The following is a 25,427-nucleotide window of genomic DNA, read 5'->3' on the forward strand; positions in this document are numbered from 1 at the left end:
TTTTCTAAGTACAGAAACAAACCTTTGTTTAAAATGGGCAGAACCCCAAGTAAGTTTACACTGAAGAGGAAAATTTTAAGAACATGACTTGATTAATCAAAATTAATAAACATTTCAGTGTTAAGACTGAAGATACAGCGCTGGCTGGTGTGGCTCAGTGGATTAAATGCCAGCCTGCAAACCAAAAGGTCATCTGTTCGATTCCCAGTCAGGGCACATGCCTGGGTTGTGGGGCAGGTCCCCAGTTGGGGGTGTTCGAGAGGCAACCAATTGATGTATCTCTCATACAATGTTTCTCTCCTTCACTTTCTCCTTCCCTACCCCACTCTCTAGAAAAAAAAGACTGAAGATATATAAACTTGTAAGTAGAAATAAGAAGCAAAAAAATTGGATTATCTTTTATATTATGCTGGAGGTATACGTGAACAGGCATTATATGAGGCCTGTCCAGAAAGTATCCAGCCACATCCTATGAAAAGTAGAGACATTTATTGAAGAAGACACAAGATACAAGAAACATCGTACACAGGACAATGATGCCTCAGTCCCCTTCAATAAAGGCACCTTGGGTCCTCACAGTTCTCCCAGCATCTCTTCCACTGTTCAAAATGCTCTGCAAAATCCTCTGTTGGAATTGCCATCAGCTGCCCATCGTCTTTTCCTCAATCTCAATGACGGTCTGAAACATCTTCCCCTTCAAAGGTGATTTTGGTTTTTGGAAAAGTCAGGAGGCGAAGAATGCTGAATCTGGGCTATAGCAGGGCTCAGTCACCTGGGTGATTTGATTTTTCACAAAAAATGCTACATGAGATGTGATGCATGAGCGGGAGTGCTGTCATCATGAAGCTGCCAATCACCAACTGCCCACAGCTGTGGCTGTTTGCATTGTATGGCCGTCTCTCAACCCTGAAGAACATTGAGGTAGGACTCCTTATTAATTGTTTGGCCTGCAGGGGCATACTCATGATGGACAACACCTTCCCAATCAAACAGCACATGAACATGGTCTTGATCTTGCTGTGACTGCTATGCCTTCTTCGGGCAAGGAGAACCAGGCAACTTCCACTGGGATGACTGGCTCTTCGTTTCCAGATCATAGCCATAGACCCACGATTCACTTCTGGTTATCCTTCTTGAGGAAATCTGATTTATTGGTAGCGGTTTGAATCAAGTCATTAGCAACAGTAGCACGGCATTCCTTTTGCTATGGTAGCAGAAGCTGCAGAATGAATTTTGCCATGACACATTTCATGCCAAAGATCCTGTGTCAAAATCTTGGACATAGTAGGTTTTAGAATCTCCAGATCAGCTTCTAGTTCTCACACTGTCAGTCAATGACCTTTTTGATTGCAGCCTGTACACATTCAACATTCTCAGGTGTTCTGTTTGTCGCAGGCCTTCCAGAATGTGGATTATTTCCAACATGGTCTCGACCATCTTTGAAGCGTTTGAGCCACATTTTTATTTGCACTGCACTCATTGCATTCATTGTCCCCGAAAGCCTTCTGAATCATATGAATAGCTTCCGTGGACAAACATTCAAGCTTAATGCAAAACTTGATGCAAAATGTCTCACTCAGCCCTTTTGAATGCAATGGCCACAGAGTACACATACTCACTCGACAGCATCTACTGTCCCCACTGACTAGTACAGTGAAGCCATCATTGTTCACACATGCGCATTCCAGTCCACTCGCCTTGGCTGCCAGGTTACGCGGATGTCACACAAACTATTCTCATTATATTAACAATGGACAGACTTTTTCTGGACAGACCATGTGTATTTCTCCTATTGTTTTTTAATATTTGGTGTCTGAAATATGCATACCTGCATATATTTCTTTTGCCAGGACTTTTTTAACCCCAGAAAGCTCATACTATCTGTGTTAATCCAAGCTGAAAAGCAAAAAATGTGGGCCCTTTCCAACTTTACGTACCTTCATCATAACGTCTAAGGTAGCGACGTCCCCGTGCTTCAAGACCGTCAGATATACCTGTAAGAGAAGACAGGAACAAGAAAGAAGGAACCTGATTAAATGGATCTTGTTCCAAATTTTCTAATGTTAAGAAAAGACAGAAAGCAAGTTAAAAAATTGTACATAGCTACATGGAGAGGCTACACGCAAACTGTGGCAAGGAGCTAAGGGCCCACATGAACCAGAAAGGCAGGCGGCATGTCATAAGTAACAGAGCACACCAGCTTTCTCAAGGGAATGTGCACTGATAACCACCGTTTAGCACCATAATGAGGACTGAGAGACTTGAAACAAGTGAGAAGCTATCTACAAACCACCTACATGGAATACATTAAAACGGGGTCTAACATGACTTTGGGTCAGTACTTAGGTCATTTTTAGTTACTATTAAATACATTCCACACTACACAGAAACGATGCAGTCACCTAAAAATCAAGGTAATTCATTATGAAAACCTACAGGACTCCTCAGATCAGCGGAGAGAATCTGTTTCCCTTCCACATGGTCCTTAAACCGACGGCGGGCTTCTTCTAGCGTTGCCTTATGTCCTGCTTTTCCTAGTTTGCCCAGGACCAGGCCCCTCAGGAGTGCATCTAGATGACCTGTTTGAGAAGTAAAAGAGATACACAGAACTACTCAAAACGCCGATTTTTACAAATATGCCACCTAGATATAATTGTGTTATACCACGTCTGCAATTTAAAATAAACAATTACCTTAGTACTTGAAAGAACATATGATTTAAATTGATCAAATCATAAGAGTGAAATGAAGTGCTAAACAGACTAGACATGCAAATAAATTGCTGACTTTATCTATATCCACAAATTCTGACTATCTGAATTTAAATGTTCACTCCACTTAGGTAATTACACCGTCCAGGTAATGAGTCCATAAGTAAGAATTATGTGTGAAAGAACAGGCTTAGATCATGCAATTTTAATGCAAGATTCAGAGAAAGTCCACATACAGAATTAATAAACTATATATAATAAACTGAAATCTTAGATCATTAAAATCAAAATCTGACAGGTCTTTTACTCCAAAGATATGCAAACAGCCAATAAACACATAAAAGATATTCAATATCACTGGTCAGCAGGGAAATGCAAATCAAAACCACAAGGAGGCACCACTTCACACCCAACAGGATGGCTAGCATAAAGAAAAGGACAGACAATAAGTGTTGACAAGGATGTGGAGAAATTAGAACCCTCATTCCTTGCTGGTGGGAATGTAACACGGTGTGGCCACAGAGAAAAACAATCTGGCAAGTCCTAGAAAGGTTAAACACACAGTTACCATAGGACCCAGCAATCCCACTCTTAAGTATATACCCAAGAGAAATGAAAGTATATGTACACATAAAACCTTGTATACAAATGTTCATAGCAACATTCATAAAGTCAAAAAGTAGAAATAATCCAACATCTATCAAAGACGAACAAACAAAATGTGGCACCATATATCCATACAATGGGATATTATTTCAGCTATAAAAAGTAATGAAGTGATAATATGAAGCATGAATGAACCTTGAAAACATGCCAACTGAAAGAAGCCAGACACAAATGGCCACAAAGGGTATGATTCCATTTATGTGAAATGTCTGGAATAGGCAAATCCATGAGATAAGCCCTGACTGATGTGGCTCAGTGGCTTGGGCATCATCCTGAAAAGCAAAAGGTTGCCATTTCGATTCTAGGTCAGGGCACACACCTGGCCTGTAGGTGTGAGAGGCAACTTATCAAAGTGCTTCTCTTGCACATTGATGGTTCTCTCCCTCTTTCTCCCTCCCTTCCCCTCTCTCTAAAAGTAAATAAATAAAAGTCTTCAAAAAAATACACAAGCTAGAAAACACATTAGTGGATTGCCTAGGACTGGGGTTGTCAATTCTCCAGAGAATGGAGAGTAACTGCTAATTGGCATAGGATTTCTTTTTTTAAAAAATTATTTTATTGTTCAATTACAGTTGTCTGCATTTACCCCCCACCACTCCACCCTCACCCTAGCCAAACCCATATATGGAGTTTCTTATGAGGGTAAAGAAATTGTTCTGGAATTAGATGGTGGTAAAAGTTGTGCAACCTTGTGAACATACTAAAAAGCACTGAACGGAATTTTTAAAGTGTGCATTTTATGGTATATTTGTTACACCTCAAAAGAAATTACCCTAACACACAAATCTGATGGATTTGCAATAGTATAGTGGCCAAATAAGTTGTGGTATATATTTGTGCTCACTTTGGCAGCACATACACTAAAACTGTAACAATACAGAGAAGATTAGCATGGGCCCTGTGTAAGGATAACAAGCAAATCTGTGAAGTGTTCCATATTTTTGAATGTTCTAAAATGTCAAGGCAGTTGATTATGTTTAACTGTGAAGAAATAAAAATTTTATAATTTTGCACTAAAAAAAAGTTGTGGCATATTCATACAATGAAATACTACTCAGCAATAAAAAGGAATGAACAACCTGGATCATACTGAGTGAGAGAAGCCAGATATAAGAACAGAATAAATACGCCCTGGCTGGTGTGGCTTAGTGGATTGAGTGCTGGCCTGCGAACCAAAGGGCTGCCAGTTTGATATCCAGTCAGGGCACGTGCCGGGGTTGTGGGCCAGGTCCCTGGTGGGGGTGTGTGTGCAAGAGGCAACCACACATTGATGTTTCTCTCCCCCTCTTTCCCTTCCCTTCCCCCTAAAATTTTTAAAAAAGTATTTTAAAAAAGAACAGAATAAATATGCTTCCATTTATATAGAATTCTAGAAGAAACAATATTAATCTAGGGTAAAAGAAGTCAGAATAGTGTTTCCCTCCCAAGACTGGTCAGGAGGAAATACTACTTTTAGTGATTAGCAGATGATAGAAAATAATTGCATTATAGCCCTGAAGTCACCATTCTCAACCTTCTCTCACAGAGGAGAGAATATATGTGGAAGGCCAAATAACTTCCTATTTCAGAAAACTGGCCCCTGTGTCTCTCAACACCTTTATAAGTTGTATATAAAGTATTTATGGTAATAATAAATAAAATAATCCAAAATTCCCTATAGCTTCTCTTGACTATAAATGGGCTTTTGGAGCTCATAAAGGACTTTTATGTCCACCGTTCATTTATGCACAAATCATATTTGGCAATGAATACACACAACATAACCTGCACTGTTTTTATGTTGGAGACCCAGGTAAGTTCACAAGTAGGCATAAAAGACCTAAGTCTTAAATTCTAGCTAGCTGAATACAGAGTAACATCTAGCAGATACAAAGATGATGCCACTGCTATTAACCACAGGTGGGTAAAAAAGGACCAATTTCTGGTCAACTCTTTCCCCATTCAGTACATCCATTACCTTCTCCGGGTTTGGGGTCCCAGCCAAGTCTCTCCCCTATGGGTGAAAAGATATCTTTCACAAACTCCTGGATTTCCTCATAGAAGTCTGTGTGGGACAAGAGAGTTGAGAGAATCCCCAGGTTACAGCTCAGGTCGCTCCATACAGTATAATTGGGCTCATTCACAAAAGCCTCCATGACTTTTAGAACCTCTACAGTGCTAATGATTCCAGCTCGAGCCTGGGATAGGAAAAAATATAAATTAATCTAGTCTTCAAACAAAAACAAAAACAAAACAAAAAACACAGGCATGCATTCTTGGCATTATCTACTGCTAGTCAGTCATCTCTTTGGTTTAAAGGAAATGAGTCTACGTAAGCTCCGAACATTAGACTTTTATAGACTACAAACCCTATATGAGAGCATTTCTTATTTACCTTTTTTGCTATTTATAAAAGAGCCACTTAAAAATATGCTAAAATTCTACAAATTTGGAAAGAATTTTAAAAAATAAAGAAAATAGTTAACGTTCTATTTCTATTCAGTTTCAGGGGCCTTGGCTTTGTTTTTCTTTTGAAAATTTTCATACTTTTAGAAAAAGTTTCAAAATTATTTGGGCTTTGGTTTGACAGAGGCTCTTTCAAAACTGGGTCTGCAAACTGTGTCAACTTGAGCCCGTCTTTTGCTAAAAGAACACACACTGGGAAGGCACTACCAATTCAGAGTCCTTTCAGAATTAGCTGAGAGAGTTAGGAAAAAGAACTTCTGTTACGGCAGCCAACTGCACAAACACACCACTCTCCTGGGACAGGTCTCTTTCAGCAATGAGATCAGCAGATGTGAGGTTTTGTGCATCAATGCTAATCTGTGTTTATACAAAGGAGGAATCCAAAACCAGTTACTGCAGAGGGGAGGGAAAACTTCAAGTCCAATTTAAAGGAACACTAGGAGGAATCTGACAATTTTATCACAGTAAAGACACCTAGAAATTACCTAACCTATGTCGGTGTCATAAAGATAATACTACCAACTGCTGCTTTAAATCTCCTCTGGAACAAAACCAAAGATAAATAGGATTCTAAAGCCAATGGGCTAGTATACTTGAGTAGTAATGGAATGTTAAAAAATTCTAGACTTTCCCAGCAAAGTACAGCCACTATTTTAGAAAAATATAAATCACTCTGAATCAATTAAGTATTTTTTAAAAATCACATCAGTAGGGAAGTTTCTTCAAGGCTCATATTGATTTCTATCGAAAAGAATTTCTGTGATGCAAAGGGTAGTTTAAGTACAGTTGTAAAAAGCTGGCTTAGGAGTAGTGAAATGGGGTATGTTTCTGGTGAATTATGTAGGTTCACTCTTGTCATGTTAATTAATAATTAGTCATTTGCTCTAATCCTAAAAGCATTCAACCTTCAGGAAGAACCACACTGTATATTCTTTTAATTGTGTTTCGCTTGGACACTCCAAGAAAAACCAAATCCTTTAATCAACAAAATCCATCATACTACTTGAGAGAGGCTCACCAAGGAGAAGAGGTCATTCTGTAATCCAAGTCGATCCACAGGGGGCAGAGAAAGGTCACGAATGCCTGGTAATAAGCTTTCCAGCATGGCCGAGCTATACTGGGTCCGATAAAACCCAACTGTTCCCAGGTTTAACTGAAAAGATATCCAGTAGGCATTATTGAAACAGCTGCATTTATTTTTTTAAGTCAATCTTTTGTAGGTGTGAAAGGAGCTTTGGCGGTTAGTGTATCTGGATGAAAACAGAGATCACATATACCAACAGACAGGGGTTAAAATGAAACAACACATAAAGACAGAAATCAGTTATCAAAAATGAATACAGAGGCAAAAGAAAACAGAAACGTGACATGGCAGGGGCCTGAGTGAGGGACAGTGGGAAGAACGTGACAAGGGCAGAAGACGTAATATGGGCAAGTTTCTACTTCTAACTTCCGTAGACTGTTTTACAGAAAACATTTACTATATGTAACAACACTCAGACAATCTCCGAGGAAGGCTAAGCCTTTACAAACATTGCTCTATTGAGCCCAGAGCCTCAAAAAGCATTATATGGACTTAAAAGACAGTTCATATGATTTTTGAAGTGAGGTTATCACTGACTCATTCTCTTTGACTGCCAACAATCAAAAATATTTGTGACAGTATTTACATATGCTATATTGTATGTAAATACAGCAGTGTATTTATATACACTATTTGTACAAGATACAAATATTTTACTATTTACAAATAAATAGTAAAAATCACCTCACAATTCTAAAATAACTTATTTTATTGATTACCTTTATTTTTTACTGTCGGAATAATGCCTTTATTTACCTGAATACAATCATAGTATACATCATGTTTCCTCTCTTATAAGAAAATGTTCATATTGCTATTTAATCTTTCAGATTATAATTTCAAATGGAAATATAGTATTCCACTGAGTGTATTTAAAAAATTAAAACAAGCCCTGGCTGGTGTGGTTCAGTGGATGGAGTGCTGGCCTGTGAACCCAAGGGTCATGGATTCGATTCCCAGTCAGGGCACACGCCTGGGTGACAGACCAGGTCCCCAGTGGGGGCGTGCGAGAGGCAGCCAACTGATGCTTCTCTCGCACAGTGGTGTTTCTTTCCCTCTCTTTCTCCCTCCCTTCCCCTGTTTCTGAAAATAAATAAAATCTTTAAGAAAAAATTAAAACAGAAGGAGAAATGTCTCTTTACAGAAAAGCACAAAAGTCCAACCAATGTGTAATTCCTATTAAGAAGGTATTAACAGGGAGAAAAGTTTGTAGTAGATATTTTCATTATGAAAAGTACAGAGTACAGCATAATGAAAAAATAATATTTACCAACTGTTTTTATAAAATTGTTCAAAAACACCAGCTAAAGAAATTTCACATTTCAGTGACACAAACTGGTTATTATACGTCTGCTCTCACTTGATTATAGTTGTACACATATGATGACAACACATCATTTGAAGTTAACATGTCATTACAATGACAGGACAGTTTGAAACTGCAAGCCTACAAGTGTTCTGGTTAATGTGACTTTACACGTAGTCTACTATTTCTTCCTCTTTAATCCTATCCCTTTGTAACTGCTTATCTTACCTGACATAAAGGCAAATATGTAGACAATACTATTTGAAAATTGGCCCTAAATTTCACACAAGAAAGTTTAGAAATGTTTTTCTCTGCCAAGTCCTACTCCAAACTGAAGCAGAAGTTAGAACCAGCCATAAAATGCATAAAAGGAGTGAGAGAAATAAATCAATTTAGATTAAGATAAAAGTGGCCATGCCATTTCGGGACTCACCTTGACCCACTGGTCTGGTTTGACATTCTTCAAAACCACATGCATCTCGGGCTTGTCCATTAGAATTTTCAGTTTGGCATGGCTGGGATCTTCGCTAGTAGAGATTGTGATGGGGACCATCCACTGGGGACAGTCTTCTCCTTAAACAAGGGAAGAACAAATGGAAAACTTGAGAAGTAATTTCTCACTGTAAGAATTATAAAGTAAGGTTGAGAGACAGAACTGGTGTTCTATGCATGTGCTTGAGTCTAACTATTAAGTCAACAGCTCATTTTGTTTTTTAAATATTTTTCATCCTCACCCAAGCACATGCTAAGAGAGGGAGGGAGGGAGGGAGAGGGAGAAAGAGAGGGAGAGGGGAGAGAGAGAGAAACATCAATGTGAGAGAGAAAATCAATCAGTTGCCTCTCGTACATGCCCTGACTGGGTATGGAAGCCAAAACCCAGGAGGTGCCCTGATGAAAATTGAACCCACAACCCTTCAGTTTATAAGACAACGCTCCAACCAACTGGATTACACTGGCCAGGACAATAGCTCATTTTTAACGGTCCAAAAACTCTTTCAGGGGACCTGAATAATATTGGTGAATAACAAAATCACAACAGTCCAATGAAAACCAACAGTTTACTTACTTACAGGATAACAAGCACAGTGGCTTTAATTTAATTGTTGTTTTCCCTTTACAGAGCAATAGAGATGGAAATGACTTTAATGTTTTAAACAAACTGTGGGTGGGTGAAAGCCCTCACATAGCATTTAAAAACAAATACTCAGGAGCAGTCTTTAACAAGTATATACACTACTGAAACACCAGAGGTTGGTTTTCATTTTTCTGATAGACAGGATTCACACTGGGAACTGTTGGATCTCATCATGCACAAGTCATATCTAAAAGGCAAAAAGCTTTGGTAAAGTAGATACATACATTGTCTTAGGTATCAGATAGCAAAATTGACTTTGCATTAAGATGCCAAACAAAAGAGAGCCACTGCCCAGTAGTACATTAAAGGCAATATATATTTTTAAAGATTTTATTTATTTATTTTTAGAGTGGGGAAAGGAGGGAGAAAGAGAGGAAGAGGAACATCAACGTGGGGCTACCTCTTGAGCACCCCCCACTGGGGACCTGGCCCCGAAACCCAGGCACATGCCCTGACTGGGAATTGAACTGGTGACCCTTTGGTTTGCAGGCTGGCATCCAATCCACTAAGCCACACCAGCCAGGGCTAAAGGAAGTATTTTAATAAGTTATATAGCTTTATGCTACCAAGTTAAGCCACGAATTAAAATTTCCTCTTGACACTGGGGTATTTCAGGTTTTAACACTGCCCATATTGGTCATAGAGTATTAGAAAAACCTGCAAAACCTGTCAGTCCTACAGTGCAGATTGGAGGTATAAGGCAGAAAATGGCAACTGTGACATTTAGGGATTTATTTGGATAACATACCTGTCACCTAACTTATCAGGCATATTTATTAAAAGAGTAATTCTCAATGCTAAGGAAAGTTTTAAGAGTGGAAGGCTGTACCTCTTAACAATGTTAAGTAGGGCATATCACATTTTGGTGGGTGAAACATGAAAGGGCATTGGTGATCCTAATATGTAGCTCCCCTGTTGAGACCTGCTGTTTTATTTATTTATTTTCAAGATTTTATTTATTTATTTTTAGAGAGAGGGGAAAGGAGGGAGAAAGAGAGGGAGAGAAACACTGATTGGTTGCCTCTTGCAGTCCCCCAACTGGGGACCTGGCCCACAGCTCAGGCATGTGCCCTGACTGGGAGTCGAACTGGTGACCCTTTGGTTCATAGCCCTCGCTCAGTCCACTGAGCTACACCAGCCAGGGCAACACTTCATTTTTTGATTTTTCAATTAATCTTTAATTTTCTGGGTAAGAGTCTAATGATATGTAGAAATATTGGGGGGGGGGGGGGGAAGCAGAGGAACCCAACAATTTTGTTCAAATTCCTATACTTCAGCTTATTAGAGAATTGACTCAAGGTGACTTTGAGCAATTTAACTAATCTACCTACACCTCAGCTCCCTCATTTGTAAAGTGTGAACGATCTTATCTACCTAATAGGGTTGCTGAGAGTATAAAGTAAGGGTCAGTTATAGTGCTTAGCACATAATAATACATCTAAATAATCATTGGGCTTTATTTGTTTACTTACTTATTATGCCCAAGAATTTTAAAAAATAATTAGCCACCCACATAAATATGTATCCAGTCTCCTTTTAGAGATTTAGGCTACAGACATCAATCACTTCTTGGGTGTTCTTATCCTTCTTTATACACAGGGACATGGAATTTCAAAAATCTGAGAATATGACAACAACATTACAAATACTTCATGATCTCCTCTCTTGATTTTCTGGATTTCATTTTTATTCTAATACCACTTCCTTACTTTTATTTAATTGTAAAAATGGACAATTATTTCCTATTAGTTGGAACACTACTGATATGATATCCGAACACAGTGATTAGCTGCCACTTATAGCCATTTGCTTACCAGCATATGGTCCACTGGCACAGAACTTCCTTTGGGACAACTTCAGTAATCTGTCATCTTCTACCTAAAGAAGCAAAACAAAGGGTATTATACTTTAATTCTTTTTCTTTTTTGGAGGGAGCAACATTTCTGTGACAAAGGAGAAGGTAAAACCAGTGTAATCAAATGTCTCATGAGTACATAAAATGCAATGGTGATAAAGATGATAATGTTAGAGAATAGTGTAAATTCACTATTTCTTATTTAGGCTTCAAAATAACAATAGTCTAAATAAAAGAGAAAGTTCTATGTAATATGAGCCCTGAGAACTGTAATATGTAGCCAGATAAGAACTCTTAGGATTCAAGTTTTCAAAGGGATACATCACAAAATAATATGACAGCAAGTTATTTTACATTAGCATGTGGACTCAATATTCAGAATTCAAATTTTTAGAATGATTAATAAACATGGAAGAAGCACACACCTTGTTTTCTAAGGAGGAACTTTGCAATGAAACAAAAAAGTGGGGAGAAAAACTGCAAAAAAAGAAAAAGCCAGGAGCAACAAAGACAAGTACATATTTTTTAAAGTACTTCAACAAAGTGCAGTCATTTGTTTGATTTATTAGTTACTACACCCCAGAATATTTATTTATTTTTAAAGGTTTTAATTATGCATATTTAGAGAGGTGGGAAGGTAGGGAGAAAGAGAGGGAGAGAAACATCGATGTGTGGTTGCCTCTCACGCGCCCCCCTATGGGGACCTGGCCTGCAACCCAAGCATGTTGCCTGACTGGGAATCAAACCAGCAACCCTTTGGTTTGCAGGCCAGCACTCAATCTGCTGAGCTGCACCAGCCAGGGCTTACACCCCAGAACATTTTAAATAATACAGGATATAACAAATTTAAAATCACCAATATCAAAATTAAAATTGGGCCAATGACCTTTATGGCTAAACTAACTACTAAAGACAGAATTAAAAAACTAAAAAATTTGCCTGGCTAGCATAGCTCAGTGGATTGAGCGCGAGCGGGCTGGGAACCAAAGTGTCCCAGGTTCGATTCCCAGCCAGGGTACATGCCTGGGTTGCAGGCCATAACCCCCAGCAACCGCACATTGATGTTTCTCTCTCTCTCTCTCTATCTCCCTCCCTTCCCTCTCTAAAAATAAATAAATAAAAAATCTTTAAAAAAAAAAAAAAAAACTAAAAAATTTGAATGAGAAACAACAGCCACTTGGATGCCATAGAGAAACAATTAATGAAATTAAATAGTACATCATTGATTAGTTATTATCACACTGATTTCCCTGATAAAGTTGAAAAGTGACTTTTAAATTCAGAAATAAAGCAAAAATATTTAAATATAGGAAATATAAAGTGAGAAATCGATCATTATCTAAACATTTTAGCCCTGGCTGGTGTGGCTCAGTGGACTGAGCACGGCCTACAAACCAAAGGGTGGCCAATTCGATTCCCAGTCAGGGCACATGCCTGGGTTGCAGACCAGGTCTCCAGGAGGAGTTCAAGAGACAACCACATATTGATGTTTCTCTCCCTCTCTTTCTCCCTCCCTTCCCCTCTATCTGAAAATAAATAATTAAAATCTTTTAAAAAATAATCAAAATAGCCCTGGCTGGTGTGGCTCAGTGGATTGAGTACCAGCCTGCGGAACAAAGGGTTGCGGGTTGGATTCCCAGTCAAGGCAAATGCCTGGGTTGCAAACCAGGTCTCCAGTAGGGGACATGTGAAAGGCAACCACACATTGATGGTTCTGTCCCTCTCTTCCTCCCTTCCCCTCTCTCTAAAAATAAATAAATAAAATCTTAAAAAATAATCATCAAAATATTTTGTTACAGACCTCTCCTATGTTTAAATGAATTAAGGGTCATAGGGTTTTTATTGTAATGAAAAAGGAAAATGAATTTGGCTATGCTTATAGTAAAAAAAACAACAAAGCAAATAAAGCCTTGAAAGTAGTTTGATGTAGTTAATTGAATCTCAGTAATATTGGGAGGAAGTAGGATATTAAGAGTCCTCTGTTCTCTGTGTTCTGCTTGGGGAAAAAAAAAGGCCTAATAGCTTTTTGTGTAATTGCTAAATAGTTTAGTAGTTCTGAGGTGTCAATAGTTTTTGAGGGAATAAAATTCCCCAGAGGTGGAAGAACAATCATCTTTGTATGTTATTAATTCTTAAAACAGTAAGATAAAATGAAAACTACTTGTCTATATAGAATGTCAATGTCAAGTATGATCAGGTATCTCTTATGGAAAGACTAGTTCAAAATGGAGAAAGAAGACTGGAAAGAAACAGAATGGTCACAGTGGTCAGTCACTAAACTTACTCATATTCTTTTCTACCAAATGTGATTGACTGCATTCCCTGAACTGCCTTTTCGAATGCCTGGGGCAGGCCGGCTGAGCGGTCCTCCAATGTGTGTACTTCAATATAAAACACAATCGTGCTTAAGGGTAAGGTGTGGCTTTGGAAGATTAACTTACACTGTAATGTCCAATGTAAATTTGGTTGCATTTTGATAGCCCAAGGCTGGTTTAAATGTCACCCAGAATTCTTAAAGTACAGAAAAGCAAATCTGATACCACTGATTGAATTTCATTTAATACAGTATCAGACAAATTGAGAAACTTTATAAGTTTACCTGTTCTGCTTCTACATAAATGAGGGGAAATCCCATTTGTTTGGTCCAGGTATTCATCACCGCTGCAATAGGTTTACCACTAGCACTTTCTAAACTTTCCCAGAGATCCTCTAGGAGAGAAACACAAACAATGAAAATATAAATATTTACATTTTTATTTTCCTAAAACAAACAAACAAACAAACAAACAAACAAACCCAAAAACAGATTTTATATAGCTCTTGACACGGTGTGGCTGACCAACTCTTTGGTTCTTTCACATTCAGGAAACAATCAGTGGGCAAATGTCCTCCTTGCCTCCCCATTAAGTTAACTTTTTTACAAAAACTGGTCTTATAGTCTAAGATGTAATTAATTGTTCCAATTTATTAAAAATTAAAAATTACAATAAACAAAAGACAAACAGGTGAGTTTGAACAAGACCAAACAGAAACAAACAAATGGAAACATATTCAAGATCACTGCTAAACAATCATTCACAAACATAAAGTCATTATACCCATTCAATTAACAGAGATAAAAAAAAGCTGAAGACAGAGGATACATGTGTAGGAGTAATGGGCAATGAGGCTATAAAAGTAGGCAGGCGACCTGCTAAAGACTCTGCATGGCTCACAAAGAAGCAATGACTTTATCATGAAGCAAATGTGGCAACCCAAGTATTTTTAATCAGTAGGGTGATGCATTCAGATGCCCACTTAAGAAAAAAAAACCCTAGCTTGCCTCAGAACGAGAGATGAAACTGACGAGAGTGGGGAAGGCAAGTAGTGAGTTAATAGGCACCTGCAGAGTTCAGTGAAGAGATCATGAAGGCATGAATTAAGGTAAACACAGTGAGAATAGAAAGAGGACATTGTATAAAAACGGAGGATGATAACTCAAGTGTATCTAAACTGCCAATTATCTTTCATAAACCAGAAAACAAACCAAAAAAAGTTACATGGCAGGCCTTGCTTTCACATGTGGCCTAGGAACTAGCAGCAGTGGCTTCCCCTGGGGGCTTCAGGCCTCACCCTGGACCTACTGAATTAGAAACATTTTAATAGACCCCATGTGACTGTCTGTCCGTAACAGTTTAAGGAGCAGGAGGGCATAATCAATAAAATATTTTAGAAAAGAAGCACAAGGTTATTTCCTCATATACTATATACAGACATACCTTGGAGATATTGCAAGTTCTGTTCCAGATTCCCACAATAAAGCAAATATCTCAATAAAGTGGAGTCACAAAATTTATTGTTTCCCAGTGCATATAAAATGTTTAAAATATACTATAATCTATGAAGTGTGAAATAGCATTATGTCTAAAAATGTACATACCTTAGTTAAAAAATACTTTATTGCTAAAAAATATTAGCCATCACCTGAGCCTATGTGAAAAATGGCGCTGACAGACTTGCTCAATGCAGTGTTGCCACAAACCTTCAATTTGTAAAAAACATACTGTCTGCAAAGTGCAAAAAACAAGGTATGCCTGTACAGGAATGCCAAGGACTCACAAAACTTGCAAGAGCACACTTTTCTGTAGCCCTTGTTTAAGGGACAGACTGTGTACTTTATAAACTAAACTGAAAATTCATGGGGGGAGGGGTGTCAAGGTTACATCATGTCCTTAAGAGAGGAGATACCGTATTTTTTAAATCGCGGGTCACGAACAGGAACAGCCTATGGCCAAGACTCTGAACTTCTGCCATTCTATTAGAAACTAATGATATTACATTAATCTTGTTTTCTTTAAAACTATTCCTGTTCACTAAAAAACTTAAAACTATGACTCTGGCTCTTTTTCATATCCAATCAACTCTTAAGCCTTTATTCATCCTTTTGACTATAATAGCAAATAAACTATAGCACACTATATGCTAAAAATTTTAAGACTTGACTTTATTGAAACTCTGCAGTTCCATGGTTACTTCTAAATATAGTTAATTTGCAGCTATTTTAATGGCCAATGATTAATTTGGGGTCATAAAACCAACGAATCACCAAAAAGAACAAGCTCTGGTACGATAAACAGAACTGTCAGACTCTAGGTGGTGACACATGGAGCTAGGGAAAGCAGACCACAGCAGAATGACAAAAAGGATAATGGGCCCTGATTTAACAAATGGCGTCAAATAAGCCAACTTTACTTCTTGTCCATCAAAAAGAAAGTTAGACAGAAAAAATTAAATGCCCCTCTGTCCATACAGTGCCAACCCCTTCCATTTCTATCTCATGCTATTAAAGATTACCTGTGGCAGCATTCTTCTGCTGGAACTTGGTTAAATACATGTTCATTCCTTTCTTAAAGTCCTGAGAAAACACAATTTTTTAAATCCAGAAGAGTCAGAATTTACAGTATTATTTACATATTAATACTCAAATGTTACTTTACTGAAATTCCTCAGTATCAGAGTTACTAAAATACGTATGTCTACTGCCTTTAAGAATGCATAGTGTTCCCTGGCTGGCATAGCTCAGTGGATTGAGCCCGGGCTTCGAACCAAAGCATCGCAGGTTCAATTCCCAGTCAGGGCACATTCCTGGATTGCAGGCCACAGCCCTCAGCAGCCGCACATTGATGTTTCTCTCTCTCTCTCTTTCTCCCTCCCTTCCCTCTCTAAAAATATAAACAAATAAAATCTTAAAAAAAAAAAGAATGCATACTGTGCCTTCTACTGTTAAGTTTTATACCATATACCAGCCTTCCACTCACTCCCAAACATATCTGTACATCATTCATCTAAGAGATCACATATCAGTATTTAAAAAATAATAAAGATAAGCCCTGGCTGGCGTAGCTCAGTGGATTGAGCGCAGGCTGCAAACCGAAGCGTTGCAGGTTCGATTCCCAGTCAGGGCACATGCCTGGGTTGCAGGCCATGACCCCAAGCAACCACACATTGATGTTTCTCTCTCTCTCTCTTTCTCCCTCCCTTCCCTCTCTAAAAATAAATACATTAAAAAAATAATAAAGATAAGCCAGAGCACTGTAATATATTTTAGATTGTAGAAAAAAATTACTCAGGAACTTAATTTAAATAAAGTCTGACAATTTTCCATGCAAAATGTTGTTATTTTACTATAAAAGAATGGAAGACTTCAAACTGCTTCTTTACCTTATCCCCAATGTAATCATGGAGCATTCGGATGACAGATGCGCCTTTGCTGTATGATATGGCGTCAAATATCTCATCAACTTCCGAAGGGTGTCCCACACTGACCTGGAAGACAGTGTGATAAAAGGTTTTGAGAGGGAGCAGACATTCTGCAACACTGACTTACACAAAAAGCTTTCTATCCTGACTGCTGTGGCTCATTGGGTTGGGGATCATCCCGAAAGCCTAATGGTCACTAATTCGATCATGCCTGGGCTTCGGGCCAGGCTCCAGGTCGGGGGGTGTGCAAGAGGCAACCAACCAATGTTTTTCTCACACACTGATGTTTCATTCCCTTTTTCCATCCCTTTCCTCTCTCTAAAAATAAATAAATAAGCCCTGGCTGGCAAGGCTCAGTGGATTGAGTGCCTGCCTCTGAAACAAAAGGTCCCTGGTTCAATTCCCAGTCAAGGTATGTGCCTGAGTTGCAGAACAGACCCCCCCCCCAATTTGGGGGTAAGAGGCAACCAACTGATATATCTCTCGCACACTGATGTTTCTCTTTCTCTCACCTTTCTTCTCTCACCTTTCTCCTCTCTCTAAAAACTAAACTTCCCTGAAAAAATAAATAAAATCTTTAAAAATAAATAAATAAAATCTTAAAAAAACTTCCTAGGAAAGCCCTTCTAACTAGTAAAGTACTCTTCTGCCTTTAGTTCACTCATATGCATGATGATGATCCTTAAAAAGAGTACAGTAACATTAATGAAGTGGAACATAGTAATCTCTTAGGGTCCAGCCTTGGCTCTGCTTTGCTGAGAGGCAAGTCACTACAGATCTGTTTAGTGCTGGTGATGGTGGTGGTGGTGAGGGGGGTGAGGAAGGCAGGGATGGAAAACATGTGCTTTCTTGCACTACTTGTAATGGCTTACAATTATATGGGACCTTGGTTAAATATGTCAAGGCAGACTACAAGTCTTCATTCTTTGGAGACAAAATTTATATATATAAACTAACTGAAATAACAATAAGCTACGTAGGGAGAATTAAAAAATATATATATAAAAACAGACAGTGACAACAATAAGAGTAGGTTCAGAATTTTCTTTGAAGCAAACAATGGAATGATAATGTTCCCCTATGCATATTACCCAACAGGTGTGGTTCTAGTCAATAAAAATGTATTTAATTAATGTTATGGGTACACGGTACTTGCCTCTACAAAGATCAATTTTTATACTGCCTACCTTAAGAAAAAAACATAATCAGACCAGTTTTGCTAGATTTTCAAGACTGGAAATATAAACCATAAAAACAAGTGCAATCACCCATGCAGTTTTCAGAGTCCTAAGTACAATATCTCTACAACAAACTATTTCATTAAAAATGAGAGCAAATGGGGGACATTATGGCTCACTTCAATAGGATGGCTGTTATCTAAGGCATCAAGCTCCTGCGCACGGGTATAATCAGCAGAAACAAACTGAGTCCAGATATCGTACTCTGGGAAGCAGTGATCTACACACAGATATTCAATCCAGGATGCAAAGCCTTCGTTTAACCAAAGATGCGTCCACCATTCCTAAAAAAAAAAAAAAAAAAAAGAGAGAGAGAGAGAGGGAGGGAGAGAGAGAGAAACAGGTAAAAAAAAAATGCTTGTCATTCCACTAATTTGAAAAATTCACATATCCCTTCCTTTATCACTCTAAAGCTTACAACTTGAACTAAAACTCAATTCAAAACAATTAGTATATAACTCACATCTCTGAACAAAAGAGATGCATAAAAGAGATTCCAAGCAAGGCCAGTGATATTAGCATTATGCCCCAGGGACATTTCAAAACACAGTAAGTAACATTTTACTACCAAAGGGAGAAAAGGAGGAAGGAGGGGAGAGTGGTGGGGAAGCCCTTATATGGAAAAGGGGAAGAGAGTGGATAAATATAGGCTTTTCCCCCCTTTGTTATTTCCTATATTGTCATATAAAATTTAGTTTAATAAAGATTTCTCTTAAAAAAACAAACGAACAAAAACCCAAAAGTTATAAAGCTACAAGGACCACGCAAGGAAAACTGGAAACCGTGTCTATAATGTCGGAGAGAAATCACAGATACCTGGAAGAGCAGTACTGCTAATATGAGGATTTGGTGAAATGAACAGAAGTGCCATGGTGGTAAGTAGTTCAGTAACGAATGGTATTTAAGAATTAATAGCGGAGTGGGCAAAAATGGTAATGGGTCACGGATAAAATCAACTTAAAAAAGAACAGCTTTTTACAAAAAGATTTCAAGCTAATTTTCATTAAAGCTGATTAAATCTCTTATAAAAAGAAAGCAATATATGAATCCCAAGATAAATGCTAAAGGACTAATGCAGTGGTAAAAAACAAAAAGGCATTTTAAAATTCTGAAAAGATAAAGAATTTCCAATATTCAGTGATAAGTGGCTATCTGACCAAGTGCTTTGTGCACTAGTAACCTCCATAAGAGAGCTGGTTCTAAGCCAGTTATTCTCCAACCTATCTCTAAGCCCTTGAATTTCAGTTAGATAAAATAACTGGCATCTACTAACTAAAAAGCTATTTGAAAGCAATATAACAGTACATATATTTCCCTACTAAAAGTTATTACTGCTAATTTAAAAACAAAATCATAAAAAATAAAGTCCACTGAAAGCTAAGCAAAAAAAATTGTTTAGTAGCAACAAACTTGAGGCATTAGGTGGAAGAGAACATTTGTTTACATATTTGAATACTAGAATACTTAATTCCACATAAAATTTAAATATTTCAAAAAAACTTTTCCACCCCTAAGTAAAATGTTCAACATCCAAAGCAAAAGGGAAGCATGTACATTCAAGGGCTGCCTTCCTTTACAAACTCTCTCAGACATGTCATAGTGGCTACACATCTTACTTTCTTGCTTATTTCTGTGACATATCGTCTCAACTACACCCAACCACACCACACTAGTCAGGGCTTAAAGGATCAATGGGACAACAGAACTTTTACAAAACTTTAAAGCACTTCTGCAGTTTCTTTGCTTTCATTTCTATCAAACTTCAACATAACATTTCAGGCAATGAAAAAAACTGACCCCTAAAAACATTTCAACCTAATCAAATATCAGTGTATTATTTACCAGGCTACTTTTCAGCTAGTGAACTACATAATAAATAAGACTCAGGAAACTACAGTTGACCTGGAATCTCACTGCATGGAATGTCTTCACCTAAGAGGAAGCTCATTCTCTCACCCACATTAGTATCGTGACTTCCCCCACTAGCAGGCAAATTCTAGAACAGCTGAGGAAGTATTTTCTGTTGAGAAAAGACTGTCCCACACACTCTTGATCAACATAGAGATTATGATAAACACTTTTCAATGTGGACCTTTTGAAATAAAGTTTTCCTATCGTTCACTTTTTTTTTGGCACAATGTTCCAGGCAACCCTGAAAAACTATGTAGCCAAAATAATGTGCAGCAGAATGGAGATAAATATATTTGAGCACTTAAAAATATTAAATACCATAGTAACAAGATTTCCAAACCATTGATGGGCGAGTTCATGTCCCACAACCAGAGCAACCCACTGGCGTGATGAAGAGCAGGAGTTTTTTGAATCAATAAGCAATGCAGTCTCCCTGTATTAAAAAAGAATTAAACAATAAAAGTATTGCAATAAAAGCATGTACAAGTGGGGGAGGGAGATTCAAACAGTAAATAAGATGCTCAGGTTAGGTTTTAGAGATGTCATTTCCTTAGAATACGCAGGATCAAAAAAGTTCCAGAAGATTCAAGACTATGTCAGCAGAATGCATACAACATAAGATAAAGTCGTGACCCAAGTGTAATTATCAGTTTGTTGATAGGGCAGCTGCCTGAAATTTTAGAACTCTGACTGAGGGACTTAGGGATTATTGTGCTAGATAGAGAAGACAGTTCTTCCATTAAAAGAACAGGAGTGCCACGCTGGGGGAAGACGCATTCCACAGTCCCAAAAAGAACACTGAGCAGGTTGTCTAAAACTTAGCTCATCGCAGAAGGCAACTGAAAGTAAAAGGCAAAAACTTGTTTACGGACCCTGCTTCAAAAATTATACAACCCACATGTTTATATTGTGGTGACAGACATGTGAAAACTTGGCTAGAAAATATTAAATCAGGGAAGGTTCTTCACACTGGATAAATAACTATGTAACTACTGGGAGGAAGAGAAGGCACCAAAATGAGAAACTGAGCCAAAAATATATCTAAAAATGTTACTAATGCCAGATGCTCACTTTAAAGTCTTACACTCTTAGATAGTATAGCACCAGAGGGTGTTCATCTGCATTCTCAAAATATGCACTGCAGTGAGGGGAGGTAGGAAAATTTATGGTAGATCATAAAGCAGAAGATACTCAACTGTGATTAGGAGTGAAGCTCTTATGAAATCAGTGATTGAAAAGATAAGGCAGGGTAACGCATCATTAACATACCTATAAGTAACAAGGCCCCAGTTCTCCATGGCACCTTCATAAAATAAATATAAACATTTATTGATATATATACACACTTCTTCCTCAAAAATCACAAAATTCAAAAAAGTTATTACAATTCAGCAATAAAATGAAATTTACTTTACCAGCTGCAAAGTCTGCAATAGCAATGAGATCAATTTTAGGTAGAGGATAAGGAACATTGAAGTAGTCCTTATAAAAAGGCAGGGTTTTAGCAGCAACCTATAAAAGTATAAACAAAAGAACCATCTGATAAGTATTTTATTGTAATTCATGTAGAAATCCACAAAGGAATCCTGTTGCAAGCCAAAGTATCTCAAGTGACTAGAAACCAATCCCGGGGAGCCCTACCTCCAAAGACTGCCTTAGTCCCAAACTTTGTATATGTCGGCCAAACTTGAATCTAGTTATACCTCAGTACGAAAAATACAATTACATATTTTCCCACTCACTCTCTGGGTAAATAAATTCCATCCTAATATTTTCTTAATCATTATTTCATAAAATGTTAGCGGAACACCAAGGCTGGTAGTTCCCAAATTCTATTACAAATAAAACCAAAGTAGCACAACAAATTTCAGATTAAATTTTAAGTAATTGTACTAATAATTGATCAGAAATGTAAATTCCCCAACCTGGATTTATGGACTGTTGGAACAATCCTCTTCAAGTACATTTACCTCTAACGCAAATTTTCCTTGCTCTGCTTTGCCAACAGGGGTGTAAACACGGACACACACACCATCTTTTGACCTTGTTTCTACAAAGTCATATTCACCCACAACAAATGCCACCAGATACGTAGACATGACAGGTGTGCGGGCAAACTTCACTTCCACTACATTTTCATCATCAGGGTATGGTTTCCGATCAATTACATTCTTAAAAAAAAAAAAAAAGGAAAAATTTAAACAGATTTATAATAAATACAGAGCAAACACTAGCCCAAAACTGTAGGCTTTGTTGCCTCTCCTTCCCGCTTTCCAGAACTTATCGATCCCAATTCATCCAGTGTTTTTATGTTGTCAAGATCTTTCCTATTAAGAAGGAAAGTGATTCGATCACTTTCGCACTAAGAAGTTCTGGACTAAGGTGTTAAAACTACCAAAGATTTGTGAGTAAAAAGAAGTAACTTTTCTGGAACACCTACTATATGCCAGGCACTGGGATATTTTAAGACAAACCTCAATACTTTTAAGTGAAATAAAGATAGGAGACAATAATTATGAATAAAAAGAAAATGCAATTGTGGAATCTACATTTTAAAGGGTACAAATTTCTAGATTTGGAGAATTCTCTGTACCAAGACTGGCTCCAAATAAATTTGTGAAGAAGCCTTGACTTCCCCTTTTTGGCATTCCTGATTGCCTTTGGTGTTCTCCCTCTTTTTCCTATTCAGGCTCTCAGTATCCACAGGATCTCTCTATTCTTTCTTCCGTGAAGACTTATTTAAGAACAGACCTGATGAAACTCATACTAAAATGTAAATGAATATTTTAGTTATAGATATTAGCCTCCTCTCTAAGAATATCTGAGAAGAGAATGGCATTTTGTCTATGGAATTTTTTTTCCCCAATAAAGGAGGCAAAAGCCAATTGCTTTCAGGTGCAGCAGGCTTTTCCTAAGTTCCCCAGATTCACATTATAAGCTACGGGCTACACTGTGTCTTAAAGCAGTCCTAGACAATCCACTTCAGGTGGTGCATGCTCACTCTATTTACAAATGAGATCAATGACATCAGTGAAGGCAGTACATTTCAAAAATGCAATCAGCCAAAAATCTAAATATACTTCATTATGTGACTGTATCTTTTAGTATTTAATAAGAATATCAGATTTGGGGGTGGTAAACACAATACAATATACAGATGATCAATTACAGAACTGTACACCTGAAACCAGTATAATTTTATAAACCAATGTCACCCCAATAGATAAACAAAAAGGAAGTCAATTTTTTCTTTCAGGTAATATTTATTAAATGCAACACTTATTTAGGTTTCTAAATTAAAAGAAGTAGATAATCTTGTTGATACAGTTTACAAGGAATTTCTCCCATGATGTGGGAAACTCTCTAAATAAGGCAATCAAGAAAAAGAAGGCATACTGGAAATAAAGAAAACTAACATTTGGGTTCCTATTATGTATCAAGCACTATATTAGGAGGTTTCATGCTATCCCATCTAACCAGTAAACTAAATATGCTAAAAGCTCATTAAAAATTTCAACATACTTACAAACACATACATACCATGTTTGATAAAGCTACTCTGTCTTTAGGAACAACCAATGAGATATCAAAAGTGGCTTTGATGGCAGGCTCGTCCCAGCAAGGAAAAGCCCTCCGAGCATCAGTAGCCTCAAAAAAATAAAATAAATAAATAAGTAAATCACTGAATTAATTTAACAGACTATTTCACAAAGTAATGGTCATCTCTCTGTCTTAATTTCTATCATTCATTCACTCATTCGATATTTACTTTCTACTCAGTGCCAGGCTACAAGCTAGGCACTGACTACAAAGAAACACAAGGCTTACTATCATTGCCACATAATAAGGAACTAGGTTTGCTATAGATTTACAATTTACAGCAATGATTTCAATCGGTGTGTCACAAGAATTTTTGAAACATGAAGTAAGTCCTGGCTGGTGTGGCTCAGTGGATTGAGCACCAGCCTGCAAAGTGAAAGGTTGTTGGTTCAATTCTTAGTGAGGGCACATGCCTGGGTTGCAGGCCAGGTCCCTGGACAATATTTTAATTTTTTAAATTATTTTTTAAAAGATTTTATTTATTTATTTTTAGTGAGAGAGGAACAGAAAAAGAAAGAGAGGAGAGAAACATCAGTGTGTGTTTGCCTCCCATGCACCGCCTCCCCGCCCAAAACTCTCCACTGGGGACCTGGCCCACAACCCAAGCATGTGCCCTAACTGGGAATTGAACCAGTGACCCTTTGGTTTGCAGGCCAGTGCTCAGTCCACTGAGCTACACAAGCCAGAGCCACAGTTGATACTTTTATCACACATCAATGTTTCTCTCTCTCTCTGTCTCCCTCCCTTCCCCTCTCTCTCTAAAAAATAAATAAATAAACTATTTAAAAAAATGCAATACCTGACTATTTGGTCAGGGTCACTGACATATTTTCCCTTATACTGTTAAATTAAAAAATGGCAACAGTCAACACAATAGCCGTACATTGTGAATGAATCAAAATCAGACTGGCAAAAAAGAACATTTTTTGGTATGCTGCAGAATTTTAGTAATTAGTTTATGTGTGCCATGAGATGAAAAAGGTTGAAAATCACTGATTTATAGCATTCATTTATAATTATATATATATTTTACTATTTAATTAAATCTTTTTGTTTATTGGTGTTCTAAAACATTTAAAAATTTAATGCAAATAGCTTCATCAATAATGTTAACAACACAGAGCATAGGAAGGTCAATAGTACATTGTAAGAAGTCAGAACTGGGAAAATATGATAGGTTGCCTCCCTTGTTTTCATTTCAAAACTAAAAATATTTTCAGAATCTTTGATGTACTTTGTTCTTTATCTGGAATGGTAGCAACAGGAATAAAGGCAGATGCTCTATCAATTCTAAGCAGGTCATTGTTTAATGGTATTTCTACGTACTACACATAAAACTGTCACCACTTGACCTACTTAAGGAGACTCGTTCTTTCTTTAAAAATAAAAACAGAGTTGTTAAAGCATAATAAAATTTAGTGGTTCAGTTACAAAAGGAAGAAATTAAATAAAGCAGAGCAAAATAGAAAAATTAGAACTAATGACAAGATTCTGTGTTATGAAAAGAAGAAACAATATACAGAGGTAGAGGAAGCACACACTTCTGAAAGAAGGGCTTCTCAGAGGAAAAATGTTAGATGGCTTACTGCACTCGCAAAAAAATTATACATTCTACCAATAAATAATACATTTGAAAAGTAAGTAGAGTGTAAGAAAAGAATTAGGAGCAGTGGTAGTACAGAAATGAATTTATACTAGAGGAAATGAAATGAATGACACGAGTAACGAGATTTAAAG

At 37.5% G+C, this 25,427-nt stretch overlaps 1 protein-coding gene and 1 non-coding gene across 3 annotated transcripts in view; one reads left to right on the forward strand and one right to left on the reverse strand.

Annotated features, from left to right (window-relative positions):
* NPEPPS (aminopeptidase puromycin sensitive) overlaps positions 1–25,427 on the reverse strand; it is a 65,677-nt gene that overhangs the window by 6,870 nt on the left and 33,380 nt on the right. For both annotated transcript variants that reach the window (XM_028519041.2, XM_028519044.2), the window contains exons 5-19: positions 23,631–23,738; positions 22,061–22,261; positions 21,506–21,602; positions 21,360–21,393; positions 20,409–20,523; positions 18,299–18,463; positions 16,903–17,007; positions 16,036–16,096; positions 13,802–13,911; positions 11,162–11,225; positions 8,646–8,785; positions 6,841–6,975; positions 5,335–5,554; positions 2,437–2,579; positions 1,938–1,994 (exon numbers count right to left, since the gene is read on the reverse strand). In XM_028519041.2, coding sequence (XP_028374842.1) covers positions 1,938–1,994; positions 2,437–2,579; positions 5,335–5,554; positions 6,841–6,975; positions 8,646–8,785; positions 11,162–11,225; positions 13,802–13,911; positions 16,036–16,096; positions 16,903–17,007; positions 18,299–18,463; positions 20,409–20,523; positions 21,360–21,393; positions 21,506–21,602; positions 22,061–22,261; positions 23,631–23,738 — 1,755 coding nt within the window. The remainder of the gene's footprint in view (positions 1–1,937; positions 1,995–2,436; positions 2,580–5,334; positions 5,555–6,840; positions 6,976–8,645; positions 8,786–11,161; positions 11,226–13,801; positions 13,912–16,035; positions 16,097–16,902; positions 17,008–18,298; positions 18,464–20,408; positions 20,524–21,359; positions 21,394–21,505; positions 21,603–22,060; positions 22,262–23,630; positions 23,739–25,427) is intronic.
* Positions 4,214–4,320, forward strand: LOC114504341. The gene has a single exon (XR_003685125.1). It is a non-coding gene; the product is annotated as a U6 spliceosomal RNA (small nuclear RNA).

This window comes from Phyllostomus discolor, chromosome 8 (assembly GCF_004126475.2).
Source record: "Phyllostomus discolor isolate MPI-MPIP mPhyDis1 chromosome 8, mPhyDis1.pri.v3, whole genome shotgun sequence".
Taxonomy (NCBI): domain Eukaryota; kingdom Metazoa; phylum Chordata; class Mammalia; order Chiroptera; family Phyllostomidae; genus Phyllostomus; species Phyllostomus discolor.